The following is an 18,671-nucleotide window of genomic DNA, read 5'->3' on the forward strand; positions in this document are numbered from 1 at the left end:
ACCCAGGCGCCCCAGGGCCCTGTTTCTTAAGGTCAATTTTCTGCTCCACATGGATAGCAGAAGTGCTCTGAGAATGCTGTTTCGGGTGTACTGTGAAACCAGCCTTACCCAAACAGATCACAGAGGACAGCCAGCCAGGCTGGTAGGTGGCCTGTTTAATAAGCAAAGAGAACTTGCTGCTTGGGCGGCAGCCAGATGAATGCATCCCTGCACCTGCCCCAACACCAAATCTTAAAAGTTGATAAAAAGGCCCCAAGCGGGGTCAGTCACATGTACCGCATGGGTGTTCTTAACACTCCATCACCATCTCAAGGTCGTGTCCTTGGAGCAGGCTCTGAGAGGGAAAGACCAGTGGAACCCACATTCCAAGGACAGGGGAGGGAGAGAGGAGCCTCCCAGAGCCCAGGGCCTGCTCTCCAGGGCAGAGATGCTCTCACATCTTTTCAGTGACTCACCTGCCCCTGCAAATGTTCTATGTGCCTCATGTTGTCCTTCATTTTCCGTTTGGAGGTAGGAACTTCTATCTGGAGGTATTAAGTAACTTGCCTTCGGATTGGGGTCACGGCTCAAGCCCTTTCCTCCTGAGTTCGAGGCCCTGCTCTTCCCTCGGCCAGCATTCCCAACAACGCTGGTCAAAGAAGCTCAGGAATCCTTGGGCTGAACTAGGTTAAAACATTTTATTTTCTGTAAAGCTTTTTAAAAACAATTTTTAATTTTGAGAGAGGGCATGCGCATGTGAGCAGAAGGGGGGCAGAGAAAGCCAGAGAGAGCTCTGCACTGTCAGCACAGAGCCTGATGCTGGGCCTGAGCTCATGAACCATGAGATCATGACCTGAGTTGAAACCAGGAGTCGGACATTTACCCGACCAAGCCACCCAAGCTCAATACAGTTTTGTTTTTTTTTTAAGTTTTATTTAAGTAATCTCTACGCCCATTGTGGGACCCAAACTCACAACCCTGAGATCAAGAGTTGCATGCTGTTCCGGCTGAGCCAGCCAGGTGGCGCCCCTCCGTGAAGTCTTTTCTTAAGAGCTGCTTGTAACATTTATTTTTGAGAGGCAGAGAGACCGAGCACGAGCAGGGGAGGGGCAGAGAGAGAGGGAGACACAGAACGACAAGCAGGCTCCAGGCTCTGAGCTGTCAGCACAGAGCCCGACGCGGGGCTCGAACCCACGGACCATGAGATCATGACCTGAGCTGAAATCGGACACTTAGCCGACTGAGCCACCCAGGTGCCCCAAGAGCTTCGTATAAAATGTGCATTGTAGGTTTTTAGGAGGGAGGTCTCAATTCTGTGGTGTTTTCCATACTTGAGACTTGCAAATTTGCCTCCTAGAAGACTTTGAGAAATAAAACTTGGGGAAACTGCTGCAATGGTGGCTTTAGAAGAAGAGACGGAACGCCGGAAATCAACGAAAGGAGAGGGAAGCTCAGGTGTGGATGTGGTGGCCTTGGGAAGAGCCTGTGGTCAGCCTGACATGGAGAATAACAATGGTGAGGACGGAGATAGGAGGGAGAGGATTTCCAGTGGCTTTGTTACTAGAGATCTCTGGGTTTGGAGCTGGGGTTTAATAGTGCACGCCCTTCTCTCTCCCAGATGGCTTTGCCTGAAGGTTGTTTCCTTACTCGTTCGGTGGCTTTTTAGCCTCTTGGCACTGGGTGGCGTGCCAGCTGAGAGAAAAACAGTCTGGAGTCCGCTGGTTTTTGTTTTGTTTCGAGCCTGCCCGTGCTTATTTTTTATCGCAGTTTTAACACGCCTTATGTCATTTTACACAGGGCTTTCAGATGATAATCCATGCCTCTTCCAGATATTTTAAATTTCGACAAGTAGGTGTGGCAGGACAGGGCAAGCCTTCCAGACCCTCATGGGTCACGCAGAGAGCACCAGTCCTGGATTTGGGAAGAGCGCCAAGAAGGGGTTCCGGATGATGTGACGTGTATTTACCTCCGTTCCGAGCGTTGCGAATTTAGAGATTAATTTATTGAACTCACTTCAGACTTACAGGCAAGTTATCGAGCAGCCAGCACTGACGGGAGCCCCCTCCCTAGCCACATGCTGCTGCAAGGGCCCAGGTCATGCCCTCCGGGGCCAGCCAGCTGTCTTCCGTCACCACAGCTGGCAGCGAGGAAGAAGGAGTCACTTTCACTGCGTTCCCATCAGACAGCACTGGCTTCCTAAGGTCTGTGAGCAGCACTGAAAAGCAGGGTCTGACTGCATCCTGGGGAAATGCCTGGGCAGATTCTCACCCCCACCAGACAGCGTAGACGTTCTCATCTGAAATACAGGCTTTGTAGCATACAGCAAATCGATTTGGGGAGGACCCTGGGGTACCTTGAAGAGATAGGTAGGTGTTTTCCAGTCGCTGAAAGTTTAGGGCAAAACTATCAGGGCGCCTGGGTGGCTCGGTCACTTAGGCGTCCCACTCTTGATTTCGGCTCAGGTCATGATCTCACGGTTTGTGCGACTGAGCCCTGCGTTGGACTCCACGTGCTGACGGCACGGAGCCTGCTTGGGATTCTCCGTCTCTCCTTCTCTCTGTGCCCCTCCCCTGTTGATGGTCCCTCTCTGTCAAAATAAATAAATAAACATTAAAAAAAAAAAACCCACTATCAGTGGAAATAAGTGATTGCAAGTGAAATAAAGGCCATAAAGGCAGATGTGCCAAGAACCAGCTAGAACTGAGCTGTGCTCTGCCCTGGCGATTTCTGGGTGACAAGGCAGTAGCCATTTGTCCAGTGCATCCGCCCGTGTCCTGCAGATACAGAGAAAGTCTCTGCCCTCCCCTGCCTCCAACTCCTGCCCCACCCCCATGCCCTGTGGCTCCCCACCCCGTGGGCCTCAACACCATCCAGAATAACAAGGGCCTCCTAACAGCCGTCTGCAGGGCTGAGCACTGTGGGACCCCCAGGGGGCGCTATTCACAGCGCAGGAACAGGAGATCTGTGGTTTACTTTGAAAATTCATGGCACTTGAAAGCAAAATGTCTCGAAAGCTGGGTGTCTAATTCACACAAAGGTACCCTATAGGCCACAGGTGGCCTTGATCCAACTAATCCATCATCTCTGGGAGCCCTATTCTTGGTATAGGGCCCGTTCTCCTCCATTGGTCTGCATACTCCTACCCTCTGCATCCAGCCTTCCCCGGTACATAGTGCATAACCTGCTTTCCGGAATACATGCAAGAATTATATACCTCTCCTCCTATGAGCCCTGAATAAGATAATCTCAGTGTCAAAGGGGATCTTGCAGGGACTTGGTATATGCTTCTAGAATGGGAATGGCTTGTTTTCTCCTGCCCAACAAGCCCTTCATTGTATAGATCAAGGGTCATCGAACCCTCTCAGGAAAGGGCTGAGCAGTAAATATTTTAGGCTTTGTAAGTATTCAGCCTCTGTTGCGACTACTCAGTTCGGCCATGTAGTGCACGAGTAGCCAGCGAGGGTACATGAATGAAGGAGCATCACTGGATTCCAATAAAAGTTTATTTATGGACACTGAAATTTAAATTTCATATACTTTTCATGTGTGATGAAATACTATTCTTTTGATTTTTTCCAACCATTTATTTTGAGAGAGAGAGAGAGAGAGAGAGAGAGAGACAGAGCGAGCACGAGCAGGGGAAGGGCAGAGGGAGAGGGGGTTAGAGAGAATCCCAAACAGGACTCCTGAGGCGGGGCTCCATTCCACAAGACTGTGAGATCATGACCTGAGCTGAAATCAAGTCAGACGATTAACCGACTGAGCCCCCCAGGCGCCCCCTCTCCAGCCGTTTGAAGATGTAGGGACTATTCTTAGCCTACAGACCACACGGAGATGGGGGGGCAGGGTGGGCTTGGTGCATGCCTGCCCTGTTAAAAATGATTTACGAGAACGCTTCTGACTCAAACGTTTTACGGTTATGTACTCAGCTTGACTAGACATTAAAGTGCCAAGTTAGTGTAAGTATTAATTCCACTGATGAGCCATTTATTTTACGAAGTAGAACCAGGTGTGGTTTTTTTTTTTTTTTTTTTTTTTTTGGAAGAGACATGAAAATGGAGAATCTTACTCCAATAACTCTCGTCCTTTCTCGCCAGCCCCATGCCTCCTCGCGACGCTTACTGAGTTAGGATGGAAAAGAGCAGCAGCACGTTTGGAGTCCTGGGGAAGCCAGTTTGGTGTCATCGGCATCCTGTCCCCTAGTATGCGATGGCGTCGGAGAGCCTGGCTCCAGAGAGGCACCCGGACGTAGTGCTGCCTCTGGGTTTGGGCTCTGAGTCCGTCACTAACATAAGCCGCTGTCTTCGACCAAGAAGGGCCTCTCTGGGCCTGAACCACAGCGAACTCCTGCTTCAGGACGCTCCACCGATTCTGCCCTGAGGCCAGTTCAGCCTTAGCAGAATCTGGTCCCCACAGCCAGCCTGCTGGCCCCTGACCAGCTGTCACTAACTCCCTTTTACACAGGGTGGCGTTTATGAACTTATTTTCCAGCGGAATTGATCTGTCCCCCTTTCTGCTGGGCTCGAACCCTGGCCTGCTTTCTGCTACGTCCTCCTCCCCTCCCAGGGCTTCCCCCACGGTCCAGCAGAGAAAGGCCTCTATCAGAGCCCCTAAATGATCCCAGGTAGGTGTTCATAGTCTCCATCTTCTTACAGACCCGTCCCTAACAGGTAACGCGGATCTCTCCCAGGAGGACTTGAGTGGCGTGGGGCCTGTGGATGGATGTCCTTTTCTCTCCCGTCACTCGGGGCAGCAAAGGACACGGTGCTTTGGCCTGAGAGCCGATCCCTCCCCAGTGGCACAGGCCCCAAATGAGAGAGGGAAGGTGTTCCCATCAATTAGTGCTAGAAGCTTCATATTCCTACAGTCAGCGTCTCTTCTTCCCAGTGAGGTTGGGCCACCAGGAGGGTTTCTGGGTAAGGCAGACGTTACGGCAACTTACCACTTTGTGTGTGTGTTGGGGGATGGGGTGTGAAGCTACACATCCATTTCCTAAGTGCGATGAGTCATATAAATGGATTTTTAATCCACATCCCTTGAACAAAAGAGCCCATCAATACTTACATAATCGGAAGACACGCGTGCCCGGTGGGTATCACTGTCGTCCATTAGCAAATTCTCTTTACTACCTACAGGCCTTGGTCAATATACGACTCATCACGAGTGAAATGCTTATGCGGCTTCTGAAAGTGCCCTTTATATGCTCCTAAGGAATCATGTGACACACGTAGACAGTTCTCGCTGAGCGACCGACCATGAGGCCTCAGTAGCTCTACCGGGTATTAAGAAAACAAAAGTTTAGATATAGTAATTTTTTTTGGAATGTTTATTTATTTTTGAGAGAGAGAGAGAGAGAGAGAGCACAAGTGGGGGAAGGGTGGAGAGAGAGGGAGACACAGAATCCGAAGCAGGCTCCAGGTTCCGAGCTGTCAGCGCAGAGCCTGACGCGGGGCTCGAACTCATGAGCCGTGAGATCATGACCTGAGCTGAAGTTGGACGCTTAACGGACCGAGCCACCCAGGCACCCCTAGATATAGTAATTTTTTAAAAAGTTGAAACTTTGCAGAAAATAGGCCAAAATAAAGAAGGTGAAATGGAAAGCAGAAACTTCACTTTTACTTTGAAAAAGTTAAAGTCTTTTATTCCTAGCTTGAAAAAAAAAAAAAAGGCTTAAATTACCAGGAAAATATTTACAGGACTAATCACATTTTAAGGCAGGAGACTGGCTATGGCGAAGGGTCACTCGATGTCCCTCGTTGGGACAGCCTGGGACAGGTTACATGACCTGCCCCAGGGGCTGCAGCCCACCCGCCCGAGTCAAGGAGAGGACCCGGCGTCCTCGCTGCCGACGAACGAAACCTCAGAGGTGTACCAGAGCCATTTTGCTAACAATTATGTGTCCTTTTAGTGTTTAAGAGAAATCTTAATTATTCTGGGCTATCTCTGTAGAATCATTCTAGAAACTTGTATGATTAGAAAACTCTAGAAAAAAAAAAAAAAAACTTGTCTCCCCTACGAGACCCATGGCATCTTCCCAGGCACCGGCGGCCTTGGCGGGACGGGAATATGGAGTGCTGGGCTCTGTGAAGTCGCGACTCGAACATCAGCTGCTTCGTCGGCTCAGAGCCCTCATCCCACAGGCTGCTGGACCGGACCGGGGCTTTGGTGCAAAGTACTGTGGAGAACATCTTCTTGCTCCTTCTCTGGAAACGAAACAACGGACACAGAGTCCCAGGCATCATCCTTTGGCGAGCTGTCCTTGTCCAGGGCCTCCAAGATAGGCTGAGCCGGGTCCTTTAAATACTTGAAAAGGTTGAAAACCAGCATTGTAATTAGTTTGTCAGTTCGAAACACCGGACTTTCGACTTCACATTTACTTGGCGCAGTCCTATCTACCCCAGGTAGGACTTCCTATTCTGACCACCACGGAAACAGCTTCTAAAACGAGAGCAGCCCTCACCCCTCACGCCATTGCTAACCCGAACGCGAATGTGTGGGCCCACCGAGGTCATGGCGTAGCTCGGGAAAGGCAAGCTCAGACTTGCTGCACTCAGTGCAGCCTTGGGGACGGTTCTCCCTGAAATGTCTCTGGAATTTAACTTCCCCGCGAAGGAGGAGGTGGTGGGGAAAAGGGGGGAAATGCGCCAGTGTTCTTCCTCAGCCCCCGCCCCTGCCGGTCACTTCCAGCTCACAGCCAAGAAGCCAGGCGTGCCGCAGGACGGTCAGTGCGGCCTCCCGGGCAGGGGTGAGGCGGTGGGGGCCTCAAGGCGCAGAGCTGTTTCATGGCGGCCCACTTGCCCCCCTCCCTCCCGCCTCTGTTCTAGGCTGAGCCTTGGCCTTACTGCTGAGCGACAGAGACACCGGAACATCCGGTGAGCCGAGAGCTGACGAAGGGCGAGAGGAACGTCAACGCATCACGCGCACTTGTGAGACCCCCCCCCCCCCCAAATATAAGTGAAACCTGGCTCGTTCTTCTCGTGGAACGTCAGTGCCCTTTGACAGAGGTTTTTCACACTTTCCCAGGAAAGTAAACTGAAAGCCTCTCTGTTTGGGATCCACGCCCCAAAGGGACAACTTCACACGGGGTGGTGCTGTTTGCTCGGCTGCGAGAGACCCACGAATGCAGGGAAGATTCTGAGGCCCACTGAGAGCTGTTATTTTGTGAAACTATTAACCAGGGGAAAACGCTGGGTGTGTGTGTGGGGGGGGGGGGGGTGGGTGTTATAACAACACTCAAGATGAGATCTGCCCTCTTGACAAATCTTTAAGTGTATAATACGGTACTAATTACAGGCAGGATGATGTACAGATCTCCAGAACTCACTTGCCTGACTGGAACTCTGCACACCGAACAGCGACTCCCTGTGCCCACCCCCCCCCCCCCCCCCAGCCCCTGGCAACCACCGTTCTATTCCAGCTTCTATGAGGTGGAGTATTCTAGATGCCTCAAGTAAGTGGAATCATGCAACATCTGTATGGAGGGTCTCGTAGGGAACATAACATGTAGTTCGTACCATGTCTGTGTACTTTAAATACCTCGTGACAGATGAAGGCCAACAAGGGACTACAGCTCCTTCTAGAAGCCCTGCTGTTTCTCTACACACTTGGACCTTATCTGATACCTATTCCTTCTAGATGTGACACAGTAAGCTTCTGTTTCCAGTACCTTGACCCCACGTTTCCTACGAAGAAACCTCCAGAAGCAAATATCTTTCAATAGTCTTCCATCAGCTTGCTTCTGCCCCTAAGCACGTCCCCCTAGTGTTCTTGGAGGGCTCGGCCCCCTTGCGGAGCCCCGGAGGTGGGGGTGGGTGGTCGGACTGTGCATGAAATCGGCCTCTCACGAGAACCAGTCCGCTCTTCTTCCTCAGGCCTTTCAAAACACTAGTAACATCCAGTGAGCTCTTGGTGCGCCAAGTTCTGTCTGCACAGCCCCGGGTGCTTTTTCTCTAGACTCCTCCCAAGTGCGCACATCTGCCCCACAGCCTGCGCTCTCGATCCCTGTCTTCACTGCCTCTCTACCCTCTTCCAGGCCTCTTGGGGGCTTCCTCCAAAAGGCACAGGTCTGATGTGCTGCTACAGGCCACCCTTGGCCACGCTGGGCCAGACCACCTTTGCCACCAACCTCATGCCATTAAAAAAAAAAAAAAATGGTTTTAAATTGTGGTAAAATACATGTCACATAGGATTTACATCTTAGCTATTTTTTTATGTATACAGCTCACTGGTATAAAATACATTCACCCTGTTGTACAACCCTCACCACTTGTTTTTACTTTGCGAAATGAAAACTCTGCACCTATTAAACTCTAACTCCCCACTTTCCCCTCCCCACCCAGACCCTGGCCACCACCACTCTACTTTCAGTCTCCCTCTAAGTACCTCATGTTAAGTGGAATCAAACAGTGTTGGTCTTTTCTGTGACCGGTCTATTTCACCTGGCGTACCATCGTCAGGGTTCACCCACGTTGCAGCATGCGGCAGAATCGCCTCCCTGTTTACGGCTGCATAATATTCCATTGGATGGACGTACCACATTTCGTTTATCTGCTCCTCCACCGACGGGAGCTTAGGTTGCCTCCCCCGTTTGGCTGTGGTGAATCATGCCGGGAACGTGGGCGTGCAAATAACCCTGCACCACTTTTAATTCAAACCTCCGTGCCCGTGGCTTTGTCCGCCGCTGACCTCTTACGTGTTACCAGGGGGCCGCGGAGTGCCGACATGTCACCCACTGGATGTGTGCGCACGTACCTCTTCTATTTGTAACGGGATGCTCGGTGGAGAGTGAAACCAGTATTTCACCAGGCCTCTGTATTTCAGGACCAGGAAGAAACAGGCCCCCGCCAGCATCGACAGGAACAGAAAGAGTCCCACAGCAATCACGATGATTTGCTGGAGTTTTGTGGCGGCTAAAAAGATGACGCGGAAGTAAACAAGAGGCCCGTCCCACCCGTGGTACAAACGTCGGTAATTTCTCACCTGCCAACCGCTTAGAGACAGGTCGTTTCCTGGTAGAATCGGGCCGACGCTGCCCCTCCCCGCCCAGCCTCACATGCTTAGATGACTAGCTAGGAAAGGCAATCCTAAAATAAAGCAGCGTTAGCCGCCTGGTGCTGTTATTACGGTAGATCTCAGCATGAACCTGTGTTGCCTACACTTTCGGGTTCGCGTCTTGCTCCTTCTCTCCGGGTCTCCCCACCCCTACCACCCTTGACCCTTGGCCTAACAAGCCACCCCCGGTTTCACTTCTTGGGGAGTATTCTTTGCCCAGGTCAGAAAGGACCTAAGAAGGTATGTTACCATCCATCGCTGTTTTGTAGCAAGATACGTTGCTTAAGTGTCCGGGTCTAGAGATGTTTCCTTTTTCACAAACCAGTTGCGCTTTGATTTGTAAACAGTATTCTCTTAAGGGTTTCAAGTCATTCAACACGATGGAGGTGCTCCTGAAAGGGCCTTTAACCTATGTCAAAAACACCAAGAAGCACGTATGTAAATGACCCAAACAGATGCAGCGGGAGCACTTCTAGCTTTTCCAATGTTCCCCCAAATTCACAGCGAACACAATAACCAAAGAATAAAGAGATCCTGTTTTGTTTTGTTAATTTTTTTTAAGGTTTATTTTGAGAGAGAGCATGCGCAGGGGAGGGGCAGAGAGAGAGAGAGAGAGAGAGAGAGAGAGAGAGAGAATCCCAAGCAGGCTCCGCACGGTCAGTGCACAGCCCAGTGCAGGGTTTGAACTCATGAACCTTGAGATCATGACCTGAGCCAAAACTACGAGTCTGATGCTTAACTGACGGAGCCACCCAGGCACCCCAAGAGATTCTGTTTTTAAAGAGTCACTGGCTTGCAGGCGACAAACTTTTTATGTGAAAACCGGTCAGCTGTGTGAAGGAAGATGCTGGTGGCTTCAGAGCTGTGTTTCTGGCTCTCAGGCTTCGGAGGGGGCCCACTATAACAACGCAGGGTCGGCCACTGGAATTTAGCAAATCCCAATTTCTGGGATGAAATTTTCTCCTTTAAAGCTGCTTAAATGGGGGGCACCTGGGTGGTTCCATCAGGTGAGCTTCTGATCGACTTCGGCTCAGGTCATGATTTCAGGGTCATTGGATCGAGCTCCAAGTTGGGCTCTGCACGGGGTATACAGCCTGCTTTCTGCCTCTCTCTCTGCCCCCCACCTTTCTCTCTTTCTCTCTAAAATAATAGAATAGAATAGAATAGAATAGAATAGAATAGAATAGAATAGAATAAAATAAAATAAAATAAAATTGCTTAAATGCCTAGTGTGTTTACTCATGTAATCAGGAACCGGCGGGATCCCAGATTCTTGAGGATTCTGTCTCCTCCCCACATCCCTACTACTGCCTTCCTCGGGCCTCGCTAACTCCCCACCTGGGTCCCTCTAGTCAGTGGCTTCTCACTCTCCTCCTGGACAAAGTTGACATTGTTCCACAGGGAAACAAGGAAAAGATATATAATGGCAATATAGGATTTCTTTAAAAAAAAAATTTTTTTTTAATATTTATTTACTTTTGAGAGAGAGACAGAGTGTGAGCAGGGGAGGGGCAGAGAGAGAGAGAGACACAGAATCTGAAGAAGGCTCCAGGCTCTGAGCTGTCAGCACAGAGCCAGATGTGGGGCTTGAACTCACGAGCTGTGCGATCATGACCTGAGCTGAAGTCAGACGCTTAACCGACTGAGCCACCCAGGCTCCCCAAGGACTTCTTATAAGGGACTGCTTTCCTACTTTGAGATATAGTAGAAAACACTATAGCCATTTGAAATGGTGGTATTACACACGTTCAGTGCCGTGTAGATGAGGCCTGCTGTAGTACTGACTGAAGAAAGGCAATTATTCAATAGTGTATAGAAAATCTTATTTTGAAAAATATAGTCATCACATTACTTATGAACTGTAGGATCATAGATGATTTCTTTTTTTCTTCTGTTTAATGGTGATAGACTGCCAGGGCAGAGGAGAAAAATTTTCACTCATGATGTGACATAGAGCAATTTTAAGGACGAACTTCTTTTTGGGATTATTTCAGCTGCCAGTTGGCATTTCTAAAATTTAGAATCACAGACGACAGAGACCGAGACTGCTGTGCTTGGGAGGCCTGCCTGCAAGGGTAACTAACTATCTCTGGCATCTGGGAACTTGAAATCTGGGAGTGTCCCCGCCATTCGCTAACATTAGCAGCTTATCGTACCTACAATGTTTTTTATGCTGAACACCTGCTCTCCTTCTAGGAGTCTGTAATTTTGATATGTGCTAGGGAGAAGAGGCCTATATAGCCAATAAAAGCCCTGGGCACTGAGCCTCTGATAAGATTCTCTACTAGACTGCATTACACATGTTGCCATAGCTTGTCATTGGAGTAATTGTGTCCTGGGTGGGTCTTTCGGGAGGGGAATTCTTGGAAGCTTGTGTCTGGAATCCTCTGGACTTTGGCCCACGTACCTCTCCCTTTTGCTGATTTTGCTTTGTGTCCTGTTGTAATATGCCATAGCCATGAATACAACTATATGCCAAGTCCCATGGGTCCTTCAAGCAAATCTAGGTGCTGGTCAGAATTATTTGAACCCTAGAATCTTTTGTTCACAGAAGGTCAAAGTATAGCTGCTCCAGTTGATAAGGGAACAGGGAAATCCCTTCTGGAATCTTCCAGGCCTTCTCTATTCCAGTTGATCAGACTTTGACCTCTGATTTGGGGAAATGATTATTTCCTCTTCTCCCACATGATAAGAGTCTACTCGTCAGTGGGTTTTGCCTTCCTCCATGTTTCTAGACTCCCCATAAAGAAATGAGGAGAAAGCAATAATTTGTAAACTACGTCAGATAATAACTGCAGAGCATGGGCCCTGGGGCCAGAACGTCTCTGCACTGATGTGCTAGCTATCAGCTGCTGACCTTGAGCGAGTTACTTAACCACTTGGTTGCCTTCTCTGTGACACAGCTTGGTACGGAGATTAAATGAGATGATATAGCTAAAATGTCTGGCCCAGTGCCCAACACAAAGAAAGCCCTTGATAAACACAAGCTCTTATCATAAAACACTATAATTGAGGCGCCCGGGTGGCTCAGTCGGCTGAGCGTCCGGCCTCGGCTCAGGTCATGATCTCACGGTTTGTGGGTTCGAGCCCCATGTCGGGCTCTGTGCCGACAGCTCCGAGCCTGGAGCCTGCTTCGGATTCTGCGTCTCCTTCTCTCTCTGTCCCTCCCTCATTCGTACGTGCTCTCTCTCTCTCTCACTCTCACTCTCTCAAAATTACATTTTAAAAATAAATAAGTAAAACGCTATAATTGTTTCACAATATGTAAGTCATTATGCTGCTTAAACTTACACAGTTATGGGTGTCAATTACACCCCAATAAAACTGGAAAACAAAGCAAAGTGATAATGCTGAATTTAGGAAACCATGAAGTCTACCCAGATAATAAAACCTCATGACATGCAGCTTGGATAGCCAGGCACTGCCGACGAGCTAAGGCCATCGTGTTTCTTCGTACCATGGAGGGCTGACCAGGCTGTGCTGGTCCGACCCACCTTTGTCAGGTGCACTGCCTGCCACGGCCCCTCCTCACACGGCCTGCATTTCTGACAGACCCTGGCAACTTGCAGGTCTCCAGACCCCAAGCCTTCTCACACCCTCCATCGTTCTCCCTAGAACTCTCCCTCTCCTCCCAGAAGACTTTTCACCTGGTCACATATGTCGCCTTTGCAAATCATTCAAACCGGAGGACTTTATACGACCTTGCAGACTGTAGTGAATTCCTTGTCAGAGAAACAGGCCCTCTAGAACCTTCTCTGAGCTTTACAGTGCCACAAAGCACCGTGAGCGCCCCAGACAACAGGAACAGCATGCTGTCAGGAAGAGAGGGGCCCTTCAGATCCACCTGGTAGAAGGGAAGCCTCGCACGGGTGGCAGAAGCCACGCGTCTAGAGGAGAAGGATTAAAGCTGGTTCAGGGCTCAGACTCGAAGGCAATGCTGGGACGCTCTGCCCCCCTTGTCCATTTATTATTATTATTTTTTATTACAGAGAGGGAGAGAGCGTGCGCGAACAGGGGCGGGGGGCACAGTGAAAGAGAGAGAATTTCAAGCAGGCTCCACGCTCCAATGCAGGTCTCGAGCCCACGGCCCCGGGACCATGACCTGAGCCGAAATCAAGAGACGCTCAAACGACTGAGCCACCCAGGCGCCCCCCTCCCCATCCATTCTAAAGTCTACTTTCTTTCACTGTATCAGGAAGTCCAAAGGAAAGAAAATTAAAAACAAGGTATAAAAATGCTCTTGCCTGTTGGATTCCTGCCTTTTCCCAGTAATGGACATAATACAAAAAAGTGGCCGAGAAGGCACGGACGTCAAAGGGAGAGGAGAGCCTGATGATAAGGGAGCCTTCTCCTGGCGTCACCCAAATGTTTTCGGGAGGCCCGACAGTAACTGAAATAGAATGACAAACAAAGGCAAAAAAATATACGTAAACATATACACATACATGCATATATATGTACGTTTTATAAATCACACAATATATGATTTTAGGGGCGCCTGGGTGGCTCAGTCAGTTGAATGTCCGACTTTGGCTCAGGTCATGATCTCACGGTTGACATGTTCGAGTCCCGAGTCTGGCTCTGTGCTGGCAGCTCGGAGCCTGGAGCCTGCTTCGGGTTCTGTGTTTCCCTCTCTCTCTCTGCCCCTCCCCTGCTTGTGCTCTGTGTCTCTCTCATCTCAAAAATAAAGAAACATTAAAAAAAATTAAAAATACATAATTGTATATATACATATAGTGTGTAAACACACACATACGTGTATTTATAAATGCAATGAGATCGCATCCAGGCACATAAGACTACCGGAGACTGCTCTGGGCTTTACTTGGACGGCTACGGGGTAGGAAGCCCAGCAGGGCCACAGGGTAGCACCGGGGGCTTCCTGTCTTCAGTGGAGGGAGGGGTCCTTTGCAGCCATCTACCTGGAGGCCCAGAGCCGGTGTCTTTGGTCCCCCCAAGGACACAGCTTCCGTGCAAAGAGAGACCCGCGACAGGCAAGTACAGGAACCTCCTGGGTTAAGCCCCAAGAGCCAGTATCTCTTACAGTAGCTCTGCGGGGAGAGTTTCCAGAGTCCCCACAAGGGACACGCGCAGTTACAAACATCGCTGCACTCGGCCCCAGACATGGCTTCCTAAGAGGTATTGGGGACGGTCCCCAGGGAGATGCAGTTTATCGGTCAGGGCTCATGTTGACATAGGTGATGCCAAGGAACACGGCCGACATGCCACCTTTCTCCACTTTCCAGAGAAGCCGCTGGAAGGTTACCCAAAGGTCAGATTTTCACGCAGAGGAGGAAGGGGTTTTGTTAGTCCTTATCTACTACCTATCTACTTCGTATATGTACTTAATACACATTTTTACAGTTTCTTTACAAATGAACAAGAGTGCCATTTCCAAACCTTTGAATGCAGGTCCCTTCGCTTATTGTAACACTATGTTCAAATATAGTTAACAGGGAGGGGCGCCTGGGTGGCTCAGTGGGTTGAGCGTCCAACTTCGGCTCAGGACATGATCTCGCGGTTTGTGAGTTCGAGCCCCGTGTGGGGCTCTGTGCCGACAGCTCAGAGCCCGGAGCCTCTTCTGATTCCATGTCTCCCTCTGTCTCTGCCCCTCCCCTGCTCACACTGTCTCTCTCAAAAATAAATAAATGTTAAAAAACATTTAAACGATATATAGTAACAGGGAACCAGTGTAGCAGAGAACTAGTACCATAGTAAGTCTACTTGTTACAGCTTTGCTTTTAGTTCCCAGGACGGTGGAGGACTATGACTCACCAAGTGCTATGCATTAAAAGTTACAACGTTTCTCAAGACGGCACTTAAAGCATGTAATTAACCAGAGAAGTTGGGCTGCATGAATTCTTTTTTTTTTTTAGGTTTTTTTTTTTTTTTTTTTAATGTTTATTCATTTTTGAGAGACAGAGAGAGACAGAGCACGAGTCGGGGAGGAGCAGAGAGAGAGGGAGACACAGAATCCGAAGCAGGCTCCAGGCTCCGAGCGGTCAGCACAGAGCCTGACGTGGGGCTCGAACTCACGGACTGTGAGATCATGACCTGAGCTGAAGTCGGAGGCTTAACCGATGGAGCCACCCAGGCGCCCCAAGGCCGCGTGAGTTCTTAAGAGGCCTGTTTCCACACACACCGTTTATACCTGCAGACGATCGATCGTGTCACTGTGTACAGTACTGTGCTCCTCACAGTGGGGGAGGATTTCTCTTCTGCTTCTGTGCTCTTCCCTGGGCTCTCCCAGGTTGGTGAGGCTTAGGCACCTGGTTTAGCTGCCCTTCTCTGTGCAAAAGTAACTGGTCCCTGCAGGGTTTGCACCCAGGCCCTCTGACCTCAGAGGGTGGAGATCAAGGTCCACAGACGCTCACAGACGCTGGCATTTACTCTGTCAAGCTTCCCTTTCGCAGCCAAGCGGCTGGAGCACGAGAGACACTGACCTGCAGGCCCCGGCTGCCTGCTGCACGCCTCTCACCTCCGTGGGGCGTGTATTCTCTAGACTCTTCTGTGACTCACACATGGGAAGTGGGCCTGGAAGCAAGGGCGCCAGTCGCGACCAGTCACGTAATCCGCTGGAAGGTCAGCGCTGAGAGACGTACCCTTCTGAGAGTCCTGGGTCTGGAATCTGGCACCAACCTGAGACACCTGTCTCTTGAGGGGGACACAATCTGCCTTGTCTCGGCACATGGAAGGAAGTCTGTTATCCGTGGGTAACTGTGGATACAATTTCCATGCACTAAGTTCTGACTGTAAACCAGGCCACGTGGACTTCACATGTGTCCCCACAGATCCGTGTGGCCAAGCACAGAAGGCGGTTCCCAGAGGGGGAAACGGAAGCCTGGGGGTGACTGTCCTCGCCCAGAGTCGCAGCGAGTAAGCGGTAGAGCCGCGATCTGAACCTAGGTCTGCGTGATGCTACAGCCTGCCCCCTGCAGCCAGCTCCTCTTCCCCCGCCAAACGCTTGGGAAAGCATCTTCCTGTTGGTTCTCTATCCCCAGAGCATGAGTGCTGGACACAGCGATGGGGCCCCTAGGACCCAACTGCCTTGGTCTTTATAAGCGACGGGCAGAGGATGACAACCCAGCTGGTAATCACCTGGGGGCACTGCTCCCCAGCTCAGTCTCGAAGGACAGAGAGCAGAGATGGACCAAAGACTTTCAGGATGGGGCTTGCTTCTAGTCCCATTCCTCTCCTGGGTGTGCCCAGTAACCACCACTTTCCCTCCCTCCCTCCCTCCCTTTCCTTCCTTTTCCCCTTTCCTGTCCTTTCTTTTCCTTTCCTCTCCTCTCCTTTCTTTTTTTCCTTTCCTTTCCTTTCCTTTCCTTTCCTTTCCTTTCCTTTCCTTTCCTTTCTTCTCCTCTCCTCTCCTTTCTTTTCCCCTTTCCTTTCCTCTTTCTTTCCCCCTTTCCCTTCCTTTCCTCTCCTCTCCTCTCTTTCCCTTTCCTTTCCTCTCCTTTCCTCTCCTCTCTTTCCTTTTCCCCTTTCCTTTCCTCTCCTCTCCTTTCTTTTTCCCTTTCCTTTCTTCTCCTCTCCTCTCTTCTCTTTCCCTTTCCTTTGCTTTCCTTTCCTTTCCTCTCCTCTCCTCTCCTCTCCTTTCTTTTCCCCTTTCCTTTCCTTTCCTCTCCTCTCCTCTTTCTTTTCCCCTTTCCTTTCCTCTCCTTTCCTTTCCTTTCCTTTCCTTTCCTTTCCTTTCCTCTCCTCTCCTCTCCTTTCTTTTCCCCTTTCCTTTCCTTTCCTCTCCTCTCCTCTCCTTTCTTTTCCCCTTTCCTTTCCTTTCCTTTCCTTTCCTTTCCTTTCCTTTCCTTCCTTTCTTCTTTTAAATTAATTCCCACTTAGGTGACATTTCACAGCTCAAATGTGTGCTGGTTCTCTACTCAAGGACAAATAACTTGTCCACAGTAGACGATCAGCTGCCAGGGATCACAGTGTCTTCTTTTTCCGTCCCTGCATCATCTAGCACAAATGGTTGACTTTTTTTTCTTAGCTTCCTATCTCAGAACATTTCAAACATGTAGAAAGTAAGGCGAAGCTCACAACAAAAACTCATGTACTCATTACCCAGCTTTGATCAACTGTCAAGTCACGGCCAATTTTGTTGCCCGCGTGCCCATCCACCTTGCCCTTAGCCTCCTACTCTCTGGGTTGTTGTGAACGAATCTCAAACATCACATCATTTCATGTGTAAATACTCCAGTATGTGTCTTTAAAAGAAAAGACACCGCCCCCACCTTTAAAAACATAAAATACCATTATAATACCTAAGATAAATTAACAATAATTGCTTATGCAGATCATCAAATAGCTAGACGGTGACATTTCCTCACTGGTCTTATACGTGTTTAGTTTGTTTGAATCAGGATTCCACACTTTATGTCTGCATAAACCATAAACACCGAAGAAACACGGGGCACAGCTGACCATGTGAAAAATGAATCACGGAAGGAGCAAATGTACAAATTACTCTCTGTCATTTCTTATGCCCCCTTCCAATTTCTGGAAGCACGTTTGTTCAATCATTCAACCAAGCCTTCCTGAATATCCACTATGTGCCAGGCACTGTTCAAGGCTGAATTAAAGTCTTTTTTGAACATAAAGGAAGTTGTGCCAGAAGAGTTAAGAGTGATCAGTGAAGCCAACTATCCAGCCCAGAGGTCAGCAAGCTTTTTCAGTAAAGTGCCAGCGTAAATTTAGGCTTTGCAGGCCAGATAATCTCCATTGCAACTATTCAACTCTACTGCTGTACCTTGAAGGCATCCGCAGGCCATACGTTATTAAAAGATGGTGAAACTGTTCCAATAAAATTTACAACCACAAGCTGGTGGGCTGGACGTGGCCTACGGGCTGTAGTTTGCCAGCCCCTGGTTTGGTAAATCACACTCCTCTAGCATCGGCCTCCACGGTCAGTACTTGGACTTGACCATCATGAATCCACCTGTTTGCTGGCTATGTGGGGTGAGAAGCAAGACTGAGGTGCACGGGGCCAAAACTGTTCAGGGAGGACGGAAGTGAAGAAAGCCTGGAAGTGATAAAGGACGTTTCACAGCCAAGTTCTCTTACCATTCCTACAGTACTGGAAAGAAGGCACTGTCAGCCACGGAGAGACCAGCTCGTCTACCTTCGCTCGAACACGTAAAAAGGTGTCGAATTCCGGTCGCAGAAAGACTGAGTTGCCTTTTGGGGTGAAGTCACACTCTGTTGTGGTGATGTTCATACAGTTTACCTCCACCTTGTCACTGAGGTCATACCACGTACTGCTACTACGGCTGCAAAGGAAAAGAGGATTTCACTTCACAGAATTCGCTCTTCTACGACAGTCTCGCCAGAGCTGACTTTTAAAAAGGAGCTTTACTGAGATACAATTCCCATAGCATATAATTCACCCATTCAAAGTGTACAACTCAGGGGCACCTGGCTGGTTCGGTCGGTTGAGCATCCGACTGCAGCTCAGGTCATGATCTCGCGGTTCGTGGGTTCGAGCCCCGCGTCGGGCTCTGGGCTGACAGCTCAGAGCCTGAGGCCTGCTTCAGATTCTGTGTCTCCCTCTTTCTCTGTCCCTCCCCTGCTCATGCTCTGTTTCTCGCTCTCAAAAATAAAATGAAATAAAATAAAATAAAATAAAATAAAATAAAATAAAATAA

At 49.5% G+C, this 18,671-nt stretch overlaps 1 protein-coding gene and 2 long non-coding RNA genes across 3 annotated transcripts in view; 2 read left to right on the forward strand and 1 right to left on the reverse strand.

Moving 5' to 3' along the window:
- Window positions 1–1,125: 1,125 nt before the first annotated feature.
- On the forward strand, window positions 1,126–6,003 carry LOC128777232 (uncharacterized). Its single transcript, XR_008422421.1, has 2 exons — window positions 1,126–2,180; window positions 4,077–6,003. It is a non-coding gene; the product is annotated as an uncharacterized LOC128777232 (long non-coding RNA).
- IFNGR2 (interferon gamma receptor 2) overlaps window positions 5,288–18,671 on the reverse strand; it is a 28,918-nt gene continuing 15,534 nt past the window's right edge. Inside the window, exons 3-7 of the mRNA XM_053903115.1 lie at window positions 18,091–18,296; window positions 13,275–13,420; window positions 9,280–9,439; window positions 8,731–8,888; window positions 5,288–6,282 (exon numbers count right to left, since the gene is read on the reverse strand). Coding sequence (XP_053759090.1) covers window positions 6,109–6,282; window positions 8,731–8,888; window positions 9,280–9,439; window positions 13,275–13,420; window positions 18,091–18,296 — 844 coding nt within the window. The 3' untranslated portion in view covers window positions 5,288–6,108. The remainder of the gene's footprint in view (window positions 6,283–8,730; window positions 8,889–9,279; window positions 9,440–13,274; window positions 13,421–18,090; window positions 18,297–18,671) is intronic.
- On the forward strand, window positions 7,191–9,120 carry LOC109249717 (uncharacterized). The gene is made up of 2 exons (XR_002072727.2): window positions 7,191–7,624; window positions 8,800–9,120. It is a non-coding gene; the product is annotated as an uncharacterized LOC109249717 (long non-coding RNA).

The sequence above is a fragment of the Panthera pardus genome, unplaced genomic scaffold (genome assembly GCF_024362965.1).
Source record: "Panthera pardus isolate Hobbes unplaced genomic scaffold, ASM2436296v1 HiC_scaffold_16, whole genome shotgun sequence".
NCBI lineage: Eukaryota > Metazoa > Chordata > Mammalia > Carnivora > Felidae > Panthera > Panthera pardus.